General features: G+C 37.1%; 1 protein-coding gene across 1 annotated transcript; it reads left to right on the forward strand.

Annotated features, from left to right (window-relative positions):
* The first annotated feature begins 167 nt into the window (after positions 1-167).
* On the forward strand, positions 168-12,778 carry LOC110445915 (hormone-sensitive lipase-like). The gene is made up of 9 exons (XM_021490781.1): positions 168-756; positions 1,524-1,682; positions 4,478-4,555; positions 5,782-5,964; positions 6,815-6,931; positions 7,698-7,842; positions 8,944-9,162; positions 10,000-10,784; positions 11,426-12,778. Exons 1-9 carry the CDS (start codon positions 235-237, stop codon positions 11,651-11,653), a joined length of 2,436 nt encoding a protein of 811 aa, XP_021346456.1. The 5' UTR covers positions 168-234; the 3' UTR covers positions 11,654-12,778.
* Positions 12,779-13,546: the final 768 nt, after the last annotated feature.

Consider the following 13,546-nt stretch of genomic DNA (forward strand, 5'->3'; position numbering starts at 1 on the left):
AATGCAATTAATTGTAATTTGTTAACATTGCAACCTTACAAAATATATTTTGCCATAACAACGAAGAAGCAAATATATTTTGCTGACAAATTTCTCTAAATATTAACAAAAAGTAATTCATTTAATTTCTGAAAGTTTGACAGGTACCTTTATTTACTGCGGATTTCTGCAATGGCTGACATGAAAACAAACCTCGACTTTGTACTCTGACATAACTCGTATTTTTTACTCAAAATGTTTACTGCATTATTCAAAGACCTCCGATCGTTTGCCGTCAGTAACATAGCATATTTTCATAATGGAAAAAGCAGTACACAAGCAAAATTTCACGCGGCATTTTGTTTATTACAAGAACACATAGATCGTGGTATCCAACCAACAGTGGAATTGATAGCTCCGCGTTTGGCAGAATACGATCTTTCACCTGACGTCCAGGCCAATGGATTCCGCAGCATCATCAAAATCATTCATAAATGTTGTCTCCACATCCTACAGCTGGTCCGCCATATCCACGTTAACCGTGAATCCATGTTTTTCCGGTCGGCCCATTACAGTTCCGAGTTGGAGGCCTATGTGGAGACGCTGGGACAACTCCGTGCCTGTCTAGAGCACGCGTATAAACTCATGGACTTCTGTAAGAACGGGAGTCTGTTCGCGGACGAGGAGATGATAGATGACGCCATAGCAGAGGAGCTTACACAGCAAGTGGAGAAACTCAGTCAGGAATGTTTTTATGGCAGGACCATGGGTTTCCAGGTTTGTTTCCACACGGAGATCCAAAATCACACCACTCAAGATTCATATATGTTTTATCGTTACTGTTTAAGGCCTAAAGAACTGACACTGTATCTAAGGTGGCATCTAGGATCACAAAGTTTATACACCCGTAGCGTAACTGGACCGGGTCGATCGTAGGCGACCAGATAGCTCAATTGGTTGAGCGTCCGTCTAGAGTTTGGAAGGTTCCGGGTTCCAACCCCGGTCTGGCCGTGCATTTTCCCTCTCCTGTTACATTTGGCGCCCAACGAAATATACCCACAGAAGGTGGTATAGTGTCTCATGTGTCTTCTAGGTCAAAAACTTTGTTAAGGGAGAGAGGATTATGTAGCGGAACTTGACTGGTTCGATCGTCGGCAACCAGATAGCTCAATTGGTTGAGCTTCCGTCTAGAGTTCGGAAGGTCCAGGGTTCGAACCCCGGTCTGGCCGTGCATTTACCTCTCCTGTTCATACCAACTGGTCTATTGTTTATGAAAGATATGGTTTTGCTGAATGTCTTTTAGACATTCATTGTGGTATAATTCTCTGACACCGTTATAAAAATCTGCTATGAAACAACACATACTCGTATACTAGTGGTCAGGTTATATGACACATGACTGTACATATATATCAATAAATGGATTATTAATTACCCAAAACCGTCATTAATATCACTTTCCGCTACTAGATTCTGTCAGCATTCCATTTGATTCTAGATTATTCATCTACAAGTTGTAGACTTCGCTTTTATTCTTATTTCAGTTTTGCAGTTCTATGCAGAAACCTCTGAACACGGTTGGAGTGACGATGGCTTCCTTCAGTGAAAATTACCTGGACAATAGGTCGCAGCTCATGCAGCTTGCGGGCACTGTGCTAAGTAGTGGAAAATACCTCCTCAATCCAGAGCTCCGTGCAAGACAGGTAAGGTCAAGGGAGTGATGTGCATGTTTTTATTATGTCTTACCGACCCTGTATAAACATGATTCTGTCTTACATAGATGTTAATGGAGAATCCTGTAGGTTTTTTTTCTTTTTTTTTAAAGGGACATCACGGTGAAGTAACTTTATTTTTTGTCTTTTTTTCAAATACTACATAAACATATCAAGTGAGACTCCTTATGGAAAATAACCATCGGATTTGGCTGAAATAGATTCATAAAAATGATTAAATCGAAGAAAATCATCGGTATTTCTACCTGTCTGACCAACGTTTTGTTCAGGGATTTCCCTCTACTTGCGCATGCGCTTAGCACACGTGCACCATTTCTTTGTAAACAAAATGACTGGCCGTGTGAAGTAAGCGAAAGAAAAGTGTTGTACCGTGTCAGCTACAAAACGAAAAGTTGCCAAATGGTCAAAAGATAGCACAAGGAGTACGTTACAGAATCATTATTGCAGGTGGGCAGTATTCAAAGGAGAAAATAACTGCCGTAGCAGTTAGTACGGTGCATGTATTTTTCCGGATAGCCGATTAAGCTGAAATGGAATCAACAGAAATGCTAGCGCTGTTTATGTTATGAATAAATATCTAAAACTATTAAGCTCGCTAGTATCTTATAACTGTTGTGATGGCCCACGGCGTATTTTCTGGGTCACCGAGATACGTGTTATCTAAGTCCGTGGATTTACATAATTTATAATATTACCTGGTTCAATAAAATGGTATGATTTAATTATATTGCTGAATTAAATGATTATTTTTGTTTTTACATGTAAGATTTAAATTAGTACTAGTATGAATATCCGGCCTCCTCTGTCCCGGCAATATATAAAAAAAAATCAGAAAGGTTTGTCCCTTGGTGTACGGAAGGTGTTTAGCCCCGTACCATCTGTACCGGCCACATTCCGGTACTAAATTCAATATATTTAAATATATCTACTTTATCTTTATGCCTATTATCATTGTTGACATTTAATTGTAAATGTATGACAGGAGAAGGCTGTGATAAATTGTAAAAACTTGTGCCCCATCCCTTGTTTAACTTTATTGGCAACAAATTTATGTTTAAAGCTAAATAAATTTAAATTCTGAACATTGGCAAGTGTGCAATTAACTTCTAATGATGAATAATTAATGTTCAATAAGTTTGAATACAGACTTAGAAATCATATAACTTGGTTTCATAGTGCGATAAGAAGTTGCAGTTGCCCGACGGCCCCTCTCTGGGGCCCCTTTGCAAACCGTTTCATCTCGCTCCCACCACTTGTGTTTACTGCCTAGTCAGGTGACGTTATCGGCGCTATTTTTAGCAGGGCTTTCCCGAACGATTCAAGTGGTCAAACTGGACATTTGGAACGGACTATGAATATGGGGATAGCGAGGTAACATAAGTGGAAGTGCATACAATACATACATTCATTAAAAAAAAACGCCTTTTCACATGATGTCCCTTTAAGTAACTCTAATTTGAAGTTTAGTTAATTTAAACATATTTTATTGTACAAATATACAAATGGATTGGACAACAATTTATAACAACTTAATAACAGTCCTCTCCTAAATATCTATGGTAAATACAATGTATATGTTTTAGGGAACGGGAATTAATTACCGACCCTGTTAATGGAGAATCCTAAGTTTGATTCCTAGAGTTCCTGTGTTTTTTGGGGTTTTTTTAGTGACTCTGATTTGAACAACTGTCAATTCTGTTAAATACCTCAGAAGTCATATTTTAAATTGAATACAAGTGAAAATAAGGACAGACTTTTAACACATATTTTATAGTTACATGTTATGCAGTATCATAAAGCCGTCGCATAAATTAATTATGTAATATCACTCTGGATATGATCACGTCACAATCGAATAGGAACAATCAATGTGATGTCAAGTCGTTGTAAAGCGGACACAATTTTCATCGTTTCAGGGCGGTCAAGTGCAAAAAATTCGTTTCAGGTCACAATTATACAGCTTACTTCGTATCATATGATAAAAAGAATCTGTCATCTGTTTCCCTTCATATTAGATTGATGATACTCGTTTTGGATTTTTCATGTTTGCGAGCCTCTGGCGAGTATCATAAATCTAATATGAAGGGAAAGTATGACAGATCTCTGTCCTATATTTACAGCATATCATTTTAACTCATTCACCCCTGAAGACACATTTGAACTCTTTCAATTCATAGATTGGAATAGTTCATTATGAAATTTCAGGGGTGAATGAGTTAATATCTTTAACCTCATTATACTCTTGATCTTACTTAAAATTTTCAAAGTATGAGGGCCGAGTTAGTTGTTCAGTGGCTTCTGTACAAGTTCTCACAAGAAATATCTGATATGGATTGCCTTCCAAATTGTTATACATGTATACCAAATGATGAAAAAATTGACAATTTGTTTCGGATACACATTGTTTAATAATATCTATGGGTACATTGTACATTATACCTGGTCATAGATGTGATAAAGTCTATGAGCCTCCTCATCTCTGGCCCTCTGTGACATATATCGCGATGGCTTCCTTTATCAGCCACTTGATTGCTCTCTCTGTCCAATTATATGGAGTTATCCCAGTCAATAACATGATTATTTGTAAAATGAAAAAAAAAAAAAAAAAATTAACATGAATATGCTGCATGGTATGCTCTGTGATTGCCGATTCCAACTGCCTCTTTTCTGATCAGATGAAGTGATAGCGTAGCGATCCAATGGATATTTTATGGAGAATATATTGTCGTGAATTCCTGTGATACAATGATTTGATTGTTGAACAGATATGTGCAGTGACTAGGATGGCGGACGTAAGGTTTTGCAAGGCATTCTGGTCCATCACAGAATCCGGTATCATGCAAGTAAGTTAAATATTAATTCATATTATATATACAGGAAAACCAGTGTTTTTTTTTAAGTAAATTTTACAACAGACTGTTCTTGCATGAAAAGCATTTTTGTTGAAATTTGGAAGATTTAAATCATTTTTTCTTCATTTTCTGACAATAAAGCACAGTTTTTTAGGTCACCTGCCCTAAGGGCAAGTGAGCTTATGTCATGGTGCGGCGTCCGTTGTCCGTCCGTCGTCCGTCGTCCGTCAACTTTTCCTTTAAACAACTTCTTCCTAAGAACCGACAGGCCCTGGTTGCTTCCTGGGATAAGTTTGAAAATAAAAATGACCTTGACCTACTTTCAAGTTCTCGGGGGTCAAATGTGTCAACACTTCAAACGACTTCTCCTGAAGAACTGAAAGGAATAGAATCTTCATATTAAGCTGGTTGCTTCCTGGGATAGAGCCTGACAAAGTTTGAGAATGGAAATGACTTTGACCTACTTTCAAGGTTACAACGGTCAAATATGTCAAACTCTTCAAACGTCTTCTTCTGAAGAACTTAAAGGGATAGAATCTTAATATTTGGCTTGTTGCTTCCTGGGATAGAGCCTGACAAAGTTTGACAGTTAAAGTGACCTTGACCTTTTTTCAAGGTCAAAGGAGTCAAATGTGTCAAACTCTTCAAACAACTTCTTCTGAAGAACTGAAAGGTAAAGAATCTTTATTTTATGCTGGTTGCTTCCTGGACTTTCCTGACTTTAGGTGTTATTATAATATTACTGTCTGTAGATGGTAATACTATTTTGCATTACTGTGGTCAGGGTTTGATTCCCCGTTCAAGTGTGAAAAGGTCATGGGGTCACCAGACCATATCTGGGGTATTCTCCCTGTACTCTTATTATGCATATAGTGCTGCCCATGTCCGTCCCATCGCGTCCCATCGCGTCCCGTCCCGTCCATGAACGGGGGCATTTATGTCTTACAGACATTTTCTAGTTTCCCTCCAACATTAAGACCTACTGCATGCTAGTTAATTATATCCCGGCCAACAAGATTGATTTATATAAGTTGAGATATAGCTTGTTTTATAACTGTTGTGAAATAAATAAAGTTTTGTATTTAAAATTTTATTTTGTATCAGCTCTAGATCTCACAGTTCAATGGTATTGTCAAATTATGGGCTTGCACAAAAAGGATGATCGCTAATCAGGATTTCATTTCTGTGGTCTTTATATGATTTTCATTTGATTGCAGCAGCTGCCAACATTCGTTTGTCCGTCGGTGCAAGTGAACGAGGTGCTGGTTCTGCAGCCAGAAACGTTTGAAATAGAGGCTGCGGACAGCAAGGAAACTGTGACAATCACGCCTCCCTGTGCCCACACTGGTCACGGTCCAGTGAATACCCGTCTATTCTCCAGCGAGTACAGAGTCGGTCAGGTATGTCGGTGGAGTTGAAGTCAGTTCAAACCAGTTAACAAATTAATTGATAGATAATTGGTGAAATAATTAGGGTAAAATCACAATTTCTATCTTTCCTGTATTTCTTCAAAACAGTGTTTTTGCAGAAATTTCAGTCCTATGCACTGTTTTCAAAGTTTCGTTATTTTAAGAACATTCTCCATTTTGAAAAAAAACACTTACTGGTTGTGATACACAACCTTTTTACATTTGGAAAGTTTGGTTATAGTTTGAGAATTAATATACTTTTTTTTAACTGTGGTGGTTAACAGAATGAAATTTTCTTAAAAAATATTTGACTAATTCATGTATAGGCTTAATGATTTTATGTTAACCACATTGTATTTCAAATTATATTGATGTGGATATAGAGGCAGCAATGCCTGCGTCCACTAATATCCTATTTAAGAGTGAAATCTCATTAAAAATTGTTTGACTTCATTGTAAAATTGTTAATTAATAATTACAACAGTCTTATCCTTGATCTCCCTTATGTAATCCAATATATTTTCCTTTTAGTCAATTCACCCCTATGTACCTTTAGTAGACTCGACCATGCATTGATATGGATGAGTCCATTATAGTCTATTGTGAGTGTGACTGGTGAAAAGAAAAAAACCCATGTACCAGTAGATTTATAACCTGAGGACTGTGAATGTTTATTTTACTGCCTTGTTGTATGCTGTCTGTTTATAATGTCTTATTGACAATTTAGTTCTACGTTCTACATATTTATGATGTCTTAGTGACACTTTTCATGGCCTTTGCATAATGTTTACAACATAAATCTCTTAGAAACAATTTTAATGTTGAACTCTGCATTTTTCAGCCAAGGAAGTCGACAAAACCACTCCCGAAAAAGACAACGCCACTGCCCCTGTCTCCTTGTCTTCTGATCCACTGTCACGGCGGGGGATTTGTGGCCCAGTCGTCAAAATCACACGAGGTAATGTTGTAGAATGTGGTCCTTCCTCATTCTTCAAAATCAGAGAAAAACATCCAAAGTAGATATCAAGACACTAATTTATATATATTTCAGTATTGTTTCAACTGGCAAAAATCCAAATAAAAAGTTAAATTGATAAACTATCATGCTTTTTATTCAAGGATAAATCCGAATTACTTTACATCTGATTGGTAAAAGAGTTATCTCCCCTACATTAAACAAACATAGATAAATAGATTCTTGTTTAGGCACTGTTCGAAATGTTTTTTTTAGAGAATCAGAACATTTGTTAACGTTGATTTATTTCCGTGATTTATAGTACAGGCATTAAATCATCAATGGATGGAAGCCAAAATATTTTTGGTGAAAAATGAAAATATTATGAACATATATATATATTTATATATATTTTGTGTATGTTACTCTTTACTATAGTCAATTTAAATGGGTAAGCTACTCCAAAGTCAGAAACTGGCAAACAAATTGGAACTCTTCTTTATTTGAGATACATCACATAGTGCTGGGGCATTATATACCTTAACATTTCCAATGTGTCATCAGTGAAAAAAAGTAGGTGATGTTCAAATTTTTGAAAGTTTATTTCCACGTTTCTTACTTTGGAATCCTTACTTTGGAACTCTTTTGAAAGAAGGTAGTGTCATAGTAATCAGGTGTCATATTTCCTTAAGTTACATTTCATTTCAGAATTGAGTATTGTAATTAAGTTACAGGTTATATGTAAATGTTCTGTTTAATGTTTTTGTAGGTGTATCTGAGACAATGGGCGAAGGATCTGAATGTGCCGATCCTGTCAATCGACTACTCCCTCTCTCCAGAATCCCCCTTCCCTCGTGCTTTGGAGGAGTGCTTCTATGCTTACGCCTGGGCTGTCAAAAATTGCCGCAGTCTTGGTCAGTTCTGAGATCTATACAAACTGATAAGTTTTAAAAATTTCAAGCAAAGTTATATATAATTAAACATCGAGGGTTTTCAGGCTCATGTCCCTCATCAGTCGCTTTGAGATAGACAGCACTGTCAAAAATTGCCGCAGTCTTTGTAAGTTCTGAGATCTTTACAAACTAAAGATTTAAAACATTTTATAGAAGTTACTCAATGAGAGTTTTCAAGCACCCGTCCTTCAATTAATAAGTTGTGTTGAGATAGTCTGGGCTGTCCTTCAATTAATCAGTCGTGTTGAGGAAAAAAATTACAGATTCTATGTGATGTCTGTTAATAGAGCTATATAGAGTGGCATAATATACAGTGGAGAATAAGTTATCTAGATGAACAACAATCTGTTCTTAATGTGATCAGGTGGCGCAGTGGATAACACACTCGTTCTTTACCAAGAGGGCCGGGGTTCAATGCCCCGATCAGACATTATTTAAAGGTATGGGGTCACCTGCCCAGCCACTTCGATTTTCAGATTTCCTCTCACATTAAACTCTCTGCAGGCTAGCATCCCAGCAAATAAGAGTGATTAATATCAGTTGAAACAACTTGTTTAATAATGGTTCCAAAATAAATAAATTTTATATTGTATGTCTTAATATGAATATTAATAAAACTATGAAGAGTGTGTCAGTGATACACAAATACTGAATAGTTGGTCATTTTCACAGGGGATGTAATTTTTCTGTATTTGAAGGCAAAAATTAACAGCATGAATATCAGAGATAAAAAGAAAACACCCTTTTACTGCCCATCAAGAACTCAATTATGTATTTTACGTAATTTTGATAAAACGCTTGTAAAATTATCCGATCACACAAATACAAAAGTATACTCTTAAACGCAATTCTTTTTACCTGGCAATGAATTGTCGCCCCAAATTTAATCCCTGCAAACAAACTATGATCTGGACAACAACGGAATATTAGCCTTGCGAAATCAGATGACTAAACAGTACAGGAAAACTGCACACATACTCATAGGCTTCTCAGTCAATTTATTGACAGGCTTGGACACTATAGAATTATATCGTAGTAAGTGAATTGTATTTGGTTTCGCAGGCTCGACAGGGGAGGTTATATGTCTCGCAGGCGACAGTGCCGGAGGGAACCTTATGATCTCCACAGCGATGAGAGCAGCCTCATTTGGGATCCGAGTCCCGGACGGGATTGTGGCCGCGTACACCCCAGTTCTGGTTCATTATACACCCTCGCCTTCCCGTATGCTGTCCCTGATGGACCCGCTCCTTCCTGTTGGTATTCTAGTCCGCTGCATGGCAGGTCAGTCTTCTCTCTTGGTTTTAAAGTCAAAGTCTGTCATTAAAATTTTATTTTCAATTTTGTTTGTTTTTTTGTTTGTCTCCTCCTATATGTGTTTAATGAATTTCAATGATGCAGCAGGAGGATATGACAGAATGCTAATGAAATCAGTAATATAGACGTATCAATAAGGCCAAATAAAATTAATTACTTGGTTCTCAGGCCAGATTTATTCAAAAGAGATGCGGCAGGGCGGTATTGTTTTTTTCCATTTTACATGGCAAAAACGAGACGAGAGCGATTTTTATGTTATTGTGTAGTTTGTAAAACGTTCATTGTGGGCATTACCTTGTCTTTTTATAGTTGTGTAGAGACCCATCATAGAGAAAGCCTCCGAAAATTCCCCCACGATGTTCCAGACGAGAATCACGAACCCCCCATTCCTTATTTGTACCGAAATGAGCACCATTTGTACACAAGACTAATATGTCATAATCATTTAACGCTTGCCTGTATTTCAATCCTTATCTTTATTCAAACGTTTTCGGGACTTGGGTGACTAACGAGTAAAAGACGGCGGCTGGCGTATTCACATTTTTTTTTTATTACTTTCATGTTAAAATCGGCAATGCGGTGCCCTAAGATGAAATGCATGCAGGCCTGAGAACCAAGTAATCATTTTTTTTGGCCTAATATAACAACACAGTCATCAATGTTCATGCAAATAATAGCTTAAAGAGAGCGACCTGTAGTTACATTATTTAATTTTGGCTATTACCAAACACTTTTGTATATCTAATCATAGCTGAGATACAGTTATTCCCAACCACATCTTGATTAGATGGTTTTACTTTTCAGCATATGCAGGTATCCCCAATGACTTCCTTGACCAGAGGCGTAGCAGTCGGGAGATAGAGGAGGAGTTTGTTGTTATAGAAACGATGGACTGTGAAGAGGACAGCCCCTCCAGTGACTCGTACATCCAGGACGATAGCTCATCTGTTGACATTCTCAACAGAGTTACCTCCCTTGAATCTCTGGACTCTGACTTGGGTTTTCCGGTGTCCTCAAATAACCAGACTGTCAACTTATCGGATAGTGACTCTGCTGTGATCGTTGTTGGCGGTGCTGGCGGTGACCAGAAACAGTCTGATCGGGTTGCAGTAGATAGAAATGTTCTTGGCCAGTCTGATGCTGGGGTCAGCGAAATTACCTCCCCTGACGAGTTCAAAAGTGTGTGTCTGGACACAAGTGGGGGGAGCTCTCTAGCAACATCCACACTGGGTGATCTCCCTTTGGATGAGAAGGGAGATGACCCCAGTAAACAACTGTCCCAGCTAGAACTGGCAAACAGCCAACCCCCTTCTCAACGTTCATGTCAGTCCCTACACCTGAGTCTGCCAAGCTCCCCAACAAAACGTAGAAACAAAAGTGACTTTCCTATGAGTCCGAGCATGCCAACGATCGGTGTTTCTGACCGTCTAGGTCAAAAGAAAGGATTCAGCCCAGTGTACGAAGCTCGCCACCACATTGAGAGCCCCGTGCGTATATTCCGAAGTCTTCCAATAGTAAAAAACCCCTACATGTCGCCAATGGTTGCCCCTGATGAGATGCTGGCGTCTCTACCTCCGCTTTATCTTGTGGTAAGTAGATACATTGATGAGTCTCAGATTTACTGGATTTACTTACAAATTCAATTTACATGGCCTTTTAGGTTAAAACTATCGTTATGTGTAAGAAATTTGACAGTGAAGTATTGATAATGTTTGTTTCCAAGTTTTATTGTTGAGACTTCACTGACAGGTACTGTTTGTAATTATGGTAATTAGGGGGATGTTGATTGACAGGTAATGTCTGTTGCCATGGTTATCAGTGAGACATTGATTGACAGGTAATGTCTGTTGCCATGGCTATCAGCGCGACGTTGATTGACAGATAATGTCCGTTGCCATGGCTATCAGTGAGATGATGATTGACAGGTAATATATGTTGCCATGGTTATCAGTGAGACGTTAATTAACAGATAATGTTTGTTGCCATGGTTATCAGTGAGATGATGATTGACAGATAGGGTCTGTTGCAATGGTTATCAGTGTAATGCTTTAATGTAGCAATGGGGGCAGTTGATCAATTTTGGTTTGATCAAGATTTCTAATAAATGGGTCTCTCATTAGTCGCCTAATGACAATATGTAGTGGGAAATAGCAGGCCTATCCTTTTCTCTCACCTGCAGGAATTATCAATCAAATCAACAGTGACTCATGAGTGTTGTTGTATGTTTCAGGGCTGTCACCTTGATCCCCTGTTGGATGACTCGGTGATGTTCGCCAAGAAGCTGAGGAGCTTAGGGAGGACTGTAGACCTCCACATGGTTGACGATCTTCCTCACGGATTTCTCAACTTCAGTCTAGTCAGCGCCGAGGCCAAACTTGGTTCCGATGTCCTGGTCGACAAGATCCGCAATGTGTTTCACTCTTCACTCAAAGATGATCAAAATGAGACAGAGTCTTGAAAGATTTCATTAACAGCAGAATTTTATCTTCCTGTCTAATTATGCTTCCTATTTTTGACATGTTTATCAGCATTTATTAGAAACGCAAAAAAATGCTTACCCTGCGCATAACAGGTTTGAGGCTATTTTTTCAGAGACCTCCTACCTGATGATTAAAATGCATTCCAGGCTATTAGAAACCATTGTTATACTTTTGGATTAGGCTTATTTTATATATATTTTGTTCTGATATACCCTCCCCCACAATTTCCTGTGCAATTAATTACCTGTACATAATCACCCTCACAACATTTTGTCTCAGATCTGTGTTACTGCATTGTATAACAAGATATAAGTTTCAGTCACAATTTATTCAATTTAATTTATTTACATGCATGTAATATATTTAAAATCTTGTACAATTTTATAAGGATAAATACTTTCTATAACAGTTTGAAAAGTGTATGTGGTGGTTTTTTTGTGTAATTTCGTGAAAAAAATGATGTTTATTATATTATATCTCTCAAAATAATCAAAACTTCAATGAATGAGGTTCCATTTTATACAATTTGAATATTTTCTTTACTAGCAGTGTGCATGCAATGTTAGTATGACACACAAAATTGTGTGATTTAAAAGTTTTTCAATATACATACACCGTATATGTAATAGTAATTAATGCTGATATGTTTATTTAAATAGATTTTAACACAATTTGCAATTTTTTGGGGAATCAACTTTTAAAAAAAAATCAATATTCTTATGAAAATATCATCACCTTTTTAAAGCAGGACTGTGTTAATTTATTCGTGAAAGTGTTGTGTTATTTTGTGTATATAAGGCAAATATTTTAAAATAGTGGTCTTGTGATCCTTTGATTATCACGTGACTGCAGAGCAGGACACTTGGATGAACCAAACGGCTAGGTATAGATACAGAAAATGTCCAGTGCCTATTTGGCCGTAGTTACCACACAATAAATTTCATTCCGAAGCATATTCTTGACATATATGTACAGACTTTTAATAAAGAAATGTTGGGACTGTACAGAAAAATAGTTCTAAGAATGTTGCATCAAAGATTAACGTTAATTTAAAACAATGTAATCAAATGGCATATTGTACGTCCTATTCTATTTATATAGATATGATATTATATTAGATATAAACGTCATATTTTGTTATTGATTTAGAACATAATGTCTTTCTTTTTTCAGTTTTAATTCGATTATATTTTTACTAGTCATAAGTTTGATTCAAGTTCAATTTCCTTATTCATTATTCAGTTTTAGCCATTTTCAATCACTAATTAATTAATATATATATTCGTTATCAATTTTTTGCTGACTTGAGCTGAAAGCATTGTTATTGTTTATGTTTTCAATGTAACCAATATTCACCACAATTAGCTACAGTTTTCATTTTTTTTTTATTTATTTTTTATTTTTTTATATCGCATGTAAAACCATTTATCTGGTGATCAATTTACCTGTAAATCAATTTTTATATCTTTCCCTTTATATATATATTAGAATCACTCTAAAAAGCATTTGTTTTATTCAGACACACCTGTTATGATCATTACACACACCCTGCAGCAACTAGGAGATCATTTGACAACAGAATGTAGATTTTGAGTTTGTGCGAGTTGGATTTGAATGAGAGTTGTGAGGGAGAATGATAAATTTTGGTCAAAATGAGGGAGTGCACCTCCTAATGAGGGAGTCGACCTCCTAATGAGGGAGTCGACGTCCAAATGAGGGAGTCCACCCCCTAATGAGGAATTCTACCTCCTAATGAGGGAGTCAACCTCCTAATGAGGAAGTCGACCTCCTAATGAGGGAGTCGACCTGCTAATGAGGGAGTCTACCTCCTAATGAGGAAGACACCTCCTAATGAGGAAGCAATCTCCTAA

The sequence above is a fragment of the Mizuhopecten yessoensis genome, unplaced genomic scaffold, assembly GCF_002113885.1.
Source record: "Mizuhopecten yessoensis strain PY_sf001 unplaced genomic scaffold, ASM211388v2 scaffold2411, whole genome shotgun sequence".
Taxonomy (NCBI): Eukaryota; Metazoa; Mollusca; class Bivalvia; order Pectinida; family Pectinidae; genus Mizuhopecten; species Mizuhopecten yessoensis.

Coding starts and splice junctions, on each gene's coding strand:
- LOC110445915 (XM_021490781.1), top strand. CDS start 235: ATGTTTACTGCATTATTCAAAGACCTCCGATCGTTTGCCGTCAGTAAC. Junction 5,965..6,814: donor GCGAGTACAGAGTCGGTCAG/GTATGTCGGTGG, acceptor TGCATTTTTCAG/CCAAGGAAGTCGACAAAACC. Junction 9,163..9,999: donor TCTAGTCCGCTGCATGGCAG/GTCAGTCTTCTC, acceptor TTTACTTTTCAG/CATATGCAGGTATCCCCAAT.